This window comes from Rosa rugosa, chromosome 2 (assembly GCF_958449725.1).
Source record: "Rosa rugosa chromosome 2, drRosRugo1.1, whole genome shotgun sequence".
Taxonomy (NCBI): Eukaryota; Viridiplantae; Streptophyta; class Magnoliopsida; order Rosales; family Rosaceae; genus Rosa; species Rosa rugosa.
In genome coordinates, this window is record NC_084821.1 from 43,289,394 (window position 1) to 43,301,879 (window position 12,486).

Here is a 12,486-nt window from a genome sequence, read left to right on the forward strand (position 1 = left end):
ACAACTATGGGAAAGCAAAATTAATGGAGAACCCCAAGCTGTAAGCATTCTAACTTCTAAGACTTGCCCTTTTGCATCTGCTTCATTTTTTGTTTTATTTTGTTTTTTTGTTTTGAATAAGCATCTGCTTCATTCTTCTTAAGAATACTTGATTGATTCGAAAGGTTAAAGTGTGAATTTCAGCTATATATAATTAATCACATGTATATATTTAAACTGTTTGCAATTTAATAATAACATTTAGTGAATTATAATTTCAATAAAAATAATTCAATTCACTTTATTTTGTGTACAAATAAAAACACCACACAGGCACACACTACACAGTAGAAAATCCTTTCATATGTAATAGTGGTCTATTCAGCTGTTTGTAATCTTATAGATAAAACGACATTTGTGTTTTAAATAGACATTGCACCAAAGACGGTCTATACAGAATATGATTAAACACATGACCTGATTTAACTGCTAGGCTAGAAGTGTAAAGACAATGTTGAAGCCCAGGGCGGATTATGTCTGTTGAGGACTGAATCAAAGGCCATGATATGCATCAGAATCCATCAACTAAAGGGGCTGTTGAGCAAGATGGCGGCGTAAAACCACACCTCCTGCAGCGTCCTTCAAAAACTTGATCATGATTTTATTAAGTGTGACTACAGCATCTTGCATATTTATCCTTCCTTCTGGTGACTCTGCACAACAGCTTAGAGCTAATCTCATTATGGATGATAAACAATCTGTCTTGCTCACAAAAGAAAAATCATTCTCTGCCCCAAGTAAATTGGCATCCACAACTTCAACTATTGCACCCGAAAGTAAGGAATTTGCAACCCATTGCGTTAAACCTGTTTCCCCAACAAACATTTCATCTGTCGGCTTCCTTTTTGTGAAAGTTTCCATAAGTACAACACCAAAACTGTACACATCTCCTCTTCTGGTAACTATTCCTTCCGTTCCATACTCTGCATTAGTATGTCATATAAATTAGCCTATAATTCATGAAAATATATAACTTATAAATAAACTTTTTTCATAGTTCAGGAAATAATCATATAAAGTCAACCAAAAAAAAAAACTAGCAAGTACATCACCTGGAGCCATATATCCGATTGTGGCTAGCGTCATGGTTTGAGTCATGGAATCTCCTCCACCCAAGAGTCTTGCAATACCAAAGTCAGCAACATGTCCAACCATATCAGCATCTAACAATATATTGCTGGGCTTCAAATCGCAATGGACAATTGGTATTTCAGTACCATGATGAAGGTATTCCAATGCCGATGCAACATCTATCATGATACTCAACCTCTGCAGGATGTTCAAAGAAAAGTTTTGAGCATACAACCATTTCTCTAGGCTCCCATTAGGCATGTAGTCCAGTACCACGGCTTTGAAATCAATTTGGCTGCAACAACTGATGATTTTGATAAGGTTTCTATGACGAATATTGCCTAGCATTTCACATTCGGTATCAAAACTCATGAATGCCCCTTCTAGCTGTAAATTGAAAACCTTTATCGCAATATTTATCCCATCTGATAGTGTTCCTTTATACACCGAGCCAAACCCCCCACTGCCAAGCAAGTTGCTTTCATTAAATCCATTAGTCACAGTTCGAAGCTCTTGATATGAAACTCTTCTCCATTGAAGTTGAGGCCACAAGGTAGTCTCTCTTGCAACTTCCACATGCCTTTTTCTGCGTAATATCAACATCGATATACAGGTCACTAAGAGTATCACTGACAAGATCCCTGGAATAACGTACTTCAAGATGGATCCTCTAGCTTTAGTGGAATGCAGCTTGATTGTTCTGTTTTTGCATGCTGCAATATGCAGTTGGGGTGCGCCACAAAGTGCACTATTTGAGACAAATGATTGAGCAGAGAAGTTTCTGAAAGGCCCACCTGTTGGAATTTCTCCGCGGAGTCTGTTGAAAGACAGATTCAAATAGCTAAGGTGCAAGAGTGCTTCTAGAGACTTTGGAATCTCCCCAGATAGACTGTTTTTGGATAAATCCAAGAGTTCCAGGCTTAGCATGTTGCCAAATGAAGTAGGAATAGGGCCTTCTAAATTGTTACTTGCCAAGGAGAGATTGACCAAATCTTGAAGACCCCCAATGCTTCCTGGTATAATCCCAGATAAATGGTTGCTTGATAAATCAATATCTGTCACAACTTTCAAATTACCAATATCTTCTGAGAGAAGGCCAATTAGAGAATTGGATGATAAATTTACATGAAGGATATATTGGAGTCTCCACAAGGTAGATGGTATAGTGGAAGTTAACAAATTCGAGTTCAATGATAGAGTTCTTAGTGATGTGGCTAGATTTCCTAAACAGGAAGGTATAGAACCGGAGAGTTGATTACCACCCAACAGTAAGTACACTAGGTTTTCTAGTTCACAGAGTTCATATGGGATGTGTCCTTGCAGTTGGTTATCAAACAAGTACAACCCTTGGAGATTCTTTAGGCTTCCTATTGTAGTTTGAATTGGTCCACTTAATTGATTGTATCCCAGGGTTAAGGCTATCAAGCTGCTCATATTGCCAATATCGCTGGGAATGCCACCCCTCATGTTGCTATTGCTTAAATTAATATCTTCTACTCTAGAGAGATTCCTATTGGAAGCAGGAAAGCTGGTGTTTAATGGATTGTCGGACAAGGCTAATGTCCTCAAATCTCTAAGAGTGGCCAAACAAGAGAAAAAGTTTACTTCTGGACTAGAAGTATCAATAGTCAAATAGTTTTCCTGTAAGTTAAGCCATTGAAGGTTTTCTAAGGCACAAACTGTGCTAGGTATAAACCCTGAAAATGAGTTAACGGCCATGTCTAGCACTGTGATCTTGGAAGCATTAGATATGAAGTTGGGGATTAGTCCACTAAGTTCATTCCCTGATACAAAAAAGGTTTGCAAGTTTGGAACCCCAAGTCCGATGTTTGCAGGGAGACTACCCGATAAATCATTAAGAGCAAATGAGAGTGTTTGTATTGTTGACATATTGAAGACTCTGGATGGGATGAGACCATTGAGATTGTTTGATTCAAGTATCAAAAGGTCTAAGTTTGGAAGATCACCAATCTCATCTGGTATAGTACCTGCCACATATATAATTAATGTCATACCGAAGTTTAACTCTAGAGCCTTGTCATTTTTAACAATTTCGTTGAATCCTTGGATGCTAAATCTATTGGTTATGATACTTTGAACTCATGGTTAAATATCTTCTTTAATATTTAATAATAAATAATGATGACATAAAGAGATAGGAACAACAGAATAATAGAAGCGAAAATGGAGTTGATAGGAAACTTCAGGTACCTGTCAAGTTGCTGAAGCTAAGATCAATATGCTTTATCTGGGTCAAGTTCCCTATATTTTTGGGTATGCTTCCACTGAAATTATTAGACCAACATGATAATACAGCAAGCTCTTTGCATTGCCATAATTTGGATGGAAGAGGACCGACAAACTGGTTGTCTCCCAAATACAACTCTTGAATACTAGGAAGATGTTGACATATATTGTCTGGAAGTCTACCATTCAAGTTGTTTCCTGTTAGAGACAATGCAGCCAAAGAAGACATGTTGAAGATAGCCCCAGGAACATGCCCTTCTAGGGCATTGTGTATTACGTTTATCTGCTCCAGCTGATCTAAAGTGCCAATTTCATTTGGAATTTCTGAAAAATCAACACATATATGTACTAAACTCATTATACACCCCCTGCTATATATAGACCGTTTACTCATCTAATGCCCTGCAACAAATTAAAGTCTGAACCATACCTCCGATGAGATTATTATAGTCAAGGCCAATCCACTTCAGCATTGTTAAGTTCCCAATTTCTCTTGGTATGCTACCTGTTAATATTTGTTCCACAGAAAAAGAAGGAAAATTTGACTAACAGAGAAAATTTCTCTTATAGCTAGATTAACCAGGTATATACGTGCATATATAGCTAGGTATAACTTTGGTAAAACTTTGTTTATTGTAGTCCTAATTAGTCTAACACTTGATAGTTACTTCTTAGGTCTACAAAACATGATAAAACACAGACAAAAGAAAACGGGAAAGTGGGAGAGATTCGTGATTCTTCTAATACTATGTATAGTTACTTTTAGTTTATCAAGAGACATAAGAAAAAAGGAAACTTAAAGAGATTGCACCTTCTCTTCTTTCGTTTCCTTTCTTTAATGAAGTATAAGAAGAACAAAACCTAGCATAAACTTAAATTGGAATACCCCCAAAACTGAGACAAAAAAATTGTCAAGATTTTAGAAACAGCATGATATTTCAAGAGAATTTGTTGCAAATAGATGTCTACATAATTTAAGGTAAAAACATAATTTCGCATCAAATTTCCAATCAGTAAGAACAATATTATTAACTAAATGTGCACTAGAAAAGTCCCGTTGGTGCGTACACTACAAGAAAAATAGTCTATGACAACATCATATTTACAACATGCTGTAAATGCTCGTTGTCATCTCTAATATTCTACAACATGCGCAGAAAGAGTGTTGTATTAAATTATTTACCACTACATGCGTCATTTGCATGTTGTTAATTTCGTTATCGATAACTCAGTTTGCACGTTGTTGTCTACTTGTTGTCAATTAATGTATCAACAAGTAGGAGTGCATGTTGTTAAATATTTTCAAAACAACAACGTGCAGCTAACGCGGTCGAAACTTTGAGATAAAAGATTAAAAAAAAAAAAAAACAAAAGGGCCTGTTGACTAAAGTCAGTAAAAAAAAGAAGCATCAGCTCTCTAAATCCATCATAGACCCAAAACATATAAAATCCTGGGCTTGAAGAATTGAGCTCTGAAGCTCTCAATTCTCAAACCCTAAACCGCCCGAAACGATCGCTTCCCTCCGTCGTCACTCTCAATTGGATCGACGACTTCACTATGGAGCAAGACTGCTTGTCCGGCGTCGCCGCCGTCGAGCACGTCCTGCTTAGCCGACGGCAGGGTCGAGTTTGCCTTTGGCTGAGCTCCTCCAATCCCTCCCGTAGTCCCATACCTCCCAAGCGCCGCCCAGCGTCGGCTACGTCCTTACTAGTTCATCCTCTGCCTCGGCTCCGTCGACCGCGCCACTGACTCCGCCGACCTCGGTTGTCAATCTCTAATGCATTTCCGGCGTTACGGCTACGAAGGTACTTCTTTCTTTCTTCATATTACCTGTTCCACCGTTTCGCACCTTTAATTTCATCATCTAGCTAGGTTCCTATTTCATTCTAATCATCATGTTCTTGTTTGAAAATTGTTTGATGAACTCAGGTTTTAGTCTCGCAGATGCAAAACACTGTTATTCATTCGCTTGTTCATGTTTTGCTTGTTCTTCCTGATTTGGCATTTTGTCGAACACTTGGTGTGCATTGAAAATAAAGATGATTCATGCTAGATAGTGAGTTTTATGTAAAAATTCGATAGTATCACTAAATTGTAATGGTTTATAGCCAATATTGCGACTTTCTCAGTGATAAAATATGTTTTGTGTTTCTTCTTGGGAGGATTAGATTTGCATAATGTATAAGGGTTTATTGGTTTCTTGGTTGTTGAGAAATGGTGAGAAAAGAGAACAATATGTCTAGCATGGAAGGTCACCAAGTAAAATATGTTGTAAGAGCATTGCTAAATAGGGATCTACAATTGTGTCACTACTCACTACTGTTTTCAGCAAATGTGGTGTTGATTTTAGAATTAGTATGAACAACACTTATATGATGTCTTAAGGTCGATCAAAAGTGGTTTATATTTGAATTAGTTGTGAGAATTTGTAAAACATATCCTAAATAAGGTACTTAGTAGGATTTTGTGGGTATCTCAGAAAAAGAAGATGAGAACCTGGGTATCTCATACATGTTCCACTGCTATTTGGTTAGTAGATTTCAGAAATAGTTAATTCGTTATACCTAACCATAGACCTCTTTACCAATTTTTTGGTCTGAAAAAGTGATGGCACTATATACATTACTATAATGTTGTTTGAGTGTTAACAGAAACATAAAGCCTTGGTGGTTAGCAAGTGCTATTTTCATACTTTTTTTAAATATTGACATGAGAAAAGAATGCAGCAGGGGATGTGATCTGAAAGCCATAGACACACCAAACCCTACATTAATTATATTATCAAAACAGATTATGCCACCACAAAGACAAAGTAGTTGGTTTTATTGCTTCTGAGGTCATTGCCAGAGAAGGAATTAATTATAGTTTTCAGCAATGTCACAACTTCAAATCAGTGGCACCTACTAAACTGCCAAAGTGATAGCATCCAAGACTCAAATTTGTATGATTGATCCGCTAATATAACCGAGGGAAAATTCATACCCTAAACCAAGGCTAGTTTCCTGATTCCTAAAACAAACTAGGATTTAAGCTATCAAACCTATAACGTGCACTGTGTGTCTATGTGTCTGTCATCTATTGCATTGATTCAGAACCCTTGCTGTAAATTCATTGTTTCTTTTCCAAGTCTTTTTCTGTTCACCATTTCCCTCCTGGTTCTTTGTTTGGATCACATTGTTTCCAACTTCTTATCTCTATGTGTTTGGGCAAGCATACTCTGAATCTATACACCCTTAACCTTGTGATCAAATAAATTTTTATTTAATCTCCTTGAGTTATCATTTTAAAAACCAAGTAGATATTAAACTACTTGAATGGATTCTTCTGTACATATTGATCCTTGAGTTATATGCTTTTTGTCTAAAAGGGATTGGGGGGTTTCCTTTCTGGGCCAAATTCCAACCCCATGAGACAAACAAATAGCTACTTCTTGACTACTCCTCAGCTTATAAAGTCTTTTATTGCTGTCAAAATCTTTATTACTCCTCAAAAATATATGATGTTTCATTATTCTGGCTTTCCTGCTGTGTGTAGTTTTTCATTAAGAGACTCTACAGAACAGGAATGCAATAAGTCAGCCATTCTCAGTCACTGGTATCATGTTGCATAATGAAATTTACAACTATTTATTGAATTTCCTTTTCCTTGATAATCTTTAGAAAGTTCTTATCATTCATATAATGTCCACATAATTTCCTTTTCATTAGTCTTCTTGTACCTTGTTTTACAGAAAAACTACCATCGATTCATGTATCTTGGTTGTTGCACTGAAACTTATTCTACAGATTATTTCAATTAGAATGCATGTATTATTATTTGTGATGACTGTAACTTGTGCTTCTGTATCTGTGTAGTTAATACTTGTCCTTGTCAAAGTGTTAATTAGATTAGAAGGAATAGCAATTGAGTGGTACTGTAGTAGTGGTTCTAAGTTCTAAGTTCTAAGTTCAGAAGGACTAATGTGCCTATGCTATATATGATTTCGTGCCTTCTAGTTTGAGGTACAGTTTCTGTCAAGATGGAGAAACAATGGCTGCAATTTGATAGAGAAAAGGAACAGACAAAGAAGAGGAAAAGAGGTGATGAAGAACAGAAAAAGAAGGGGAAAAAGAAGAGGAGGAAGTGGACCAATCAATGCTCCAAGCAATGATCTTGAAAATAGCAGATGTGCACTTTTGAATTGGAACAATTATGAAGAAGATGAAGTGGTAGCTGAAGGAATGATCTCTTCAACAAATCCAAGTACAAAAGTTCATTGTGTGCCTCTTGGACGAAATTGTTGGAAGGTTTGGGTTGATGTGGTGTTTGATGAGTATCAGACTATGGAAGTGTACAGATTAACCATGGATGCCAAACAACTTGGTGAAGCTATAGGAAGCACTCTTGCATGGCCCAAAAGCTCCATTGAAATGCTTCCTTAGTAGTTGAAGTAGCAGGTACATTTTGCTTTACTAGAGAATTTATGTAGGTCAGGAAGTACCATGCATGTTTTGTCAATGCTGGTGAACAAAGAATCCAGTACTTTGTCATGCATGTTTTGTAAAGAACATATGTATAAGAGAATGTGGCACTCCTAATGAAATGTATATTTTTCATACATGGTTAGTGTACGTGTACTAATATTGGCATGTGAATGTGTTTAAGTAATGGTGAATGTTTATAGAGGTACAGGAAAGCATAGCCCAACAAATTGGGTGCAATAATATATGCTGAAACGTTGTAACAACGTATGTAATATGACAACATACCATGTATGCTGTCGAAAACTAAAGACAACATGCTGAGAGTGTTGTTAAAACTTACAACATGCACTTGAAACGTTGTTGAAAATTTATGACAACGTGCAGAGCTCATTGTTGAATAATTACAACAACGTGCTTCACCTCTTTTTGACAACATGCAAAGCGCGATGTTAAGGACTCGAGGACTTTTAATGACTCTGGCATCTACAACATGCGCCAAACGTTGTCAAAAGTGATTGACAACGCTAATTGCATGTTGTTAAACATGTTTTTTCTTGTAGTGGTAAAAAACATTATGATTATCACTAAGCGGTTTAGGTTTAGATAGATTGCTGGCACGTACCTGATAGTTGGTTGTATGTAAGATCAATTAGTTGCACTGCAGAGAAGTTGAAGATGTTGGTGGGAATTAAACCTGAAAACTGATTACCATACAAACTAAAGATTTGAAGTTCGGATAAGGCACCAAACCATGAAGGAATGGTACCTTTGAAGTTGTTGAATCCGAAACTAAGAATCTTCAGGCGGCGCAGACGAGACAATTCTTGGGGAATGGTACCATGGAAACTGTTATTTCTGAAGCGCAGCTCAACAAGAAATGATAGGTTTCCTAACTCCGGAGGAATGGAGCCTGTGACACCCATGTAAGAGAGATTCAAGACAGTAACTCGATGATGCCGTGCACCACAAGTAACGCCAACCCAGTTGCAAATGGAGCTGGGGGTTGACCAGTTGGTCAAGATCATGTTTTGAGGGTCATTGGTGATATGAGATTTGAGAGCAAGAAGAGCAGAGTGGTCTGTGCTGATGTTCGATTGTGCTGCCGTGGCCATAGACCAGTATTGGACCAGCAACAACACTATCGACAATAGGATCGGATTTCTCAACATTGCTCGCATGCAGGTAGCAACTAGAGATGTGTGGAGGTATTGCTTCTCTGGCTCTCTATCTGTATGTTTAATCATTTCTATGAGTTGCTGGTTCTGGTTGATTCCAACTTGCTCACTTTTCTGTCTATTGAACCTCACAAGACGTCCAAAGAATTGACTAATAGACACTAAAAAGTGAGGCTAAAAATCAATCGTTCAGACTGCTTTTATCGTTTAAGTCGTTCAAGTCTATGTAACAATTTCATGATCGTGAAAAACGCAGTTGTTAAAATGAATATCCCAATGGAAATGTAGTAATTTTTTTTTTTTTTTTGATAAATGGAGGCCAAAGGCCCAACAAACAGAACAATTGCATTACAGAAACTTTCCTAAAGCTAGGACTGTCTCTCAAATCAGCTGACAGAGCTAGACTTATATATGAAGGAGGCTGTTCCATGTATTGCACACCAAGATCACCATCAAGGCAGCATTTAGATAAGATATCAACGACATTGTTCATTTCTCTACAGATATGTACCACGTTATCAGGAGCTGATAAATCATAAATCATTCACACCCTACTGCATCAGATGAACAAGGACTTCAGAGTCACATCCAGTATCTAAGCGCTCAATTTTGAGCTTCACTGCCAATTTTATTATTTTAAACCAAGTAGGAGTCCCAGGCTTTCGAATCAAGCATTTCCGGCTACTAGAATATGGCCCGGGGTGCAAAGCCTTCAATCCATACACCAGAGTCTCGAATATACCACCAGCTCCAATTTTACCACCATGTATGCTCTGGCACTATCAACATTAGGTTTGTACCAACTAGGACAAGGTTTTGACCTTTTTACAGGGAATATTGACACCAAGTATGCCTTACATATTGACTCTCCCTTCTCAATAGTATCATAACCCGGAGCATTGTCCCTAGCAGCCTGTTAGGAAACCAATAAGTTCTCACAGAAAATGGTTGTATTTATCCACTTCCACAAATACCCGATAACTGAAGAAAAAGATAGCCCACCACTGTAAACCTCCCTGATACTATGTTGACAAAAGGCATTGACACAAACCCATCCATTCCAATCAAAACCAAGGTCCTTGTAGATTGAATCACAACAGATAACCTGCTTCCAAACCATGGAAGCAGCCGATAGGAAAAGCAGTGATTTTGGTACTCTAGTTTTCATTTATTTATTTTTATGGATGCACTCCTTTTTAGTTCTATTAGACCATGCTGAGGAGACTTTTCGAAGGCCTAACAAACTTGGTAATTTACATTCCCTTTTTGGATTACAGTTAGAGATGTCAAGTAACAACGTGAATAAATTGATAAAGGTTCAAGTATGTTCCTAATTTTACATTTAGACAATACTCTTTGGAATATAATGTTTGCATTCCATTCGGAACCAACACTTATCTGATCATTATGCTCGAGTAGATGTTTCAAGATGAAAAGCAAATGAATTTCTGAAGCACTAATTCATTTTTCTTGGGTAAACGAGGGCCTGATGATTCTCAGAGATTTCACATGATAAAATTGCTGAAAGATGTATGTTAAAAGATTTGAATCAAACTCAGAAAAAAAAATATATATATATATATATGTGAATCAAGGAGCTCTTTTGCATATCAACTTCTAGCTTCACAACCTTCCCTGAGCAATTTCTGCAGATTTAATACCCATGCCATATTAGCATGACCCAACAAGAAAATGAATATGAGCTACCATCATCGAACATCCTTTATTTCTAAAACTTAAGCCAATACAGATTGATCTACAAACCAACTTCAAGAAAAAGGTATGAAAACCTTGAAAGTTTATCATGAGTTAAATATCTAAGAACAGACATTTTTGATATCTGAATTCATCAAAAAGCTCAATCAAAAAGTAGTGTCAAAACAAAGAAAATGATGAACATTACTTCTTACGCTTGTTGGGTCCAGTCTTGTATCCACCCTTACAAGGCTTGCCCCAAGGTGTTCGAGAACATTTTCCATGAGAACCACTACTCTTGCTCTTGCCCTCCCCTCCACCATGGGGATGATCACATGGATTCATTGCCACTCCTCGCACTGTTGGTCTGATGCCTAACCACCGGCTTTGCCCAGCTTTATAGAGCTTCTTAGGCTTTTTGCCTTGACTTGGGACCTCACCGATAACGGCCCGGCACTTGGAATCAATCCACTTTTCAACACCAGAAGGCAGTCTCACAAGACAACCTTTCGACGTGGGTTCTTTCAAAATCTTTGCACAAGTTCCCGGAGCCCGAACTAACTTGCCACCTTGACCAGGGTTTAACTCAATGTTGTGTATTTTGGCTTGAATGTGCATAGCAGCAAGCGGCATGCAACTTCCGTATTGTGAATTAATGTCATAAGTAAAAAACTGACTATTTGTACCCCCTATATCATGGAAAGTAAAGCAATATCTATCAGTAAGACTCATTTTTGCATCAAAAGTTTACGAAACCAAACTACTTAACATTCACAAACAAAACTCAGAAATCCTAATGAATCAAGCTCGCACTGCAATATAAACAATTGAGCTTCATTCAACAATTTGCCTAAATCTCCCAGTGCTGAAGATGAACCCAGGGTGGAACCCGAAATCTGGCTGGGCTCAACCTCAAAGCATTTTTTCTTTTTTTAATACTGCACTTACAGTCCCACGAATTTTTTGTTTGTTTGATAAAGCTATTGATGAGGATGTTCTGATCGACCATTTTTCCTATATTCTAAATGAGCAACAATATATGCAAAGCACAATAACAACACAAACAACCACAGAAAAAAGTTAGAAATCTACTTCAGCATATCCAACACCGAGAACAACCGATCGAGTTACTGGGCAATAACCCAAAACCAAACCCAACAATCAACAAGCTGCCTAGCAGCAACCAATTTCAAGTGATTTGAATTAAACTCACGCGTAAATCAAACCATATGAATTGAATTGTACCCATCTAAACCCAATCAACCTAAGCTCAGTAAATTCTATACACGCTTCCACCATCATTAACCCGAGGAATGCAGTACATTCACAACAGAATCCCCCATCTTCTATAGAAAGCAAATAACATCAACACATTCCAATTCTAACACTCCTTATCCAACAATTAAACCCAATCTTTCACTAAGCTCAGTCCCACATCGAAATTCCCCCTAAAAAAATTCAACGAAACCCTCATTTCTCTAAATTTCTCCCTCATTTTAACTAAATGAGTTTAAAAGGAAACATCGATGGGTACCTGTGGAAAAACTGCGGTGGGCGGCGGCGGTGTCGGTGGCGCTGGAGCGGCTGAGGAGCCTATTGAACAGCGCCGACGAAACCGCACGAGCTCGCCACAAAGCCATTCGATCCCTTCCGATCTGGGTTTCGGGTTTTCTTCTGTTTCCTCTCAGTACTACTTCGTGTGCTCTGTAAATTTAACTCCAGCCTTCACCATTTTAAAAATTAGGTTCTGTGTCTCTTTTTGGGCTTTTTGTTTATTTGGGCCTCACTCTTTGAA

At 37.7% G+C, this 12,486-nt stretch overlaps 2 protein-coding genes and 1 long non-coding RNA gene across 3 annotated transcripts; 1 reads left to right on the forward strand and 2 right to left on the reverse strand.

Moving 5' to 3' along the window:
* Positions 1-461: 461 nt before the first annotated feature.
* LOC133730798 (probable LRR receptor-like serine/threonine-protein kinase At3g47570) lies at positions 462-3,830 on the reverse strand. Its single transcript, XM_062158319.1, has 4 exons — positions 3,788-3,830; positions 3,322-3,681; positions 1,092-3,098; positions 462-962 (listed from the first exon to the last, which is right to left on the reverse strand). Exons 1-4 carry the CDS (start codon positions 3,828-3,830, stop codon positions 565-567), a joined length of 2,808 nt encoding a protein of 935 aa, XP_062014303.1. The 3' UTR covers positions 462-564.
* Positions 3,831-4,429: 599 nt separating this feature from the next.
* LOC133728858 (uncharacterized) lies at positions 4,430-7,955 on the forward strand. The gene is made up of 2 exons (XR_009856073.1): positions 4,430-5,163; positions 7,354-7,955. It is a non-coding gene; the product is annotated as an uncharacterized LOC133728858 (long non-coding RNA).
* Positions 7,956-10,695: 2,740 nt separating this feature from the next.
* Positions 10,696-12,424, reverse strand: LOC133734715 (large ribosomal subunit protein uL2m). Its single transcript, XM_062162328.1, has 2 exons — positions 12,226-12,424; positions 10,696-11,380 (listed from the first exon to the last, which is right to left on the reverse strand). Exons 1-2 carry the CDS (start codon positions 12,329-12,331, stop codon positions 10,896-10,898), a joined length of 591 nt encoding a protein of 196 aa, XP_062018312.1. The 5' UTR covers positions 12,332-12,424; the 3' UTR covers positions 10,696-10,895.
* Between the last annotated feature and the right edge of the window lie 62 nt (positions 12,425-12,486).

What these genes read in the sequence shown, in the direction of transcription:
- LOC133730798 (XM_062158319.1), bottom strand. Translation starts at nt 3,830, where the DNA reads ATGCTGAAGTGGATTGGCCTTGACTATAATAATCTCATCGGAG. An exon ending in TAGCTTCAGCAACTTGACAG is followed by an intron (nt 3,099 to 3,321) that starts GTACCTGAAGTT and finishes TATATGTGGCAG; the next exon opens with GTACTATACCAGATGAGATT. An exon ending in AATCGGATATATGGCTCCAG is followed by an intron (nt 963 to 1,091) that starts GTGATGTACTTG and finishes ATACTAATGCAG; the next exon opens with AGTATGGAACGGAAGGAATA.
- LOC133734715 (XM_062162328.1), bottom strand. Translation starts at nt 12,331, where the DNA reads ATGGCTTTGTGGCGAGCTCGTGCGGTTTCGTCGGCGCTGTTCAATAGG. An exon ending in CCACCGCAGTTTTTCCACAG is followed by an intron (nt 11,381 to 12,225) that starts GTACCCATCGAT and finishes TCCATGATATAG; the next exon opens with GGGGTACAAATAGTCAGTTT.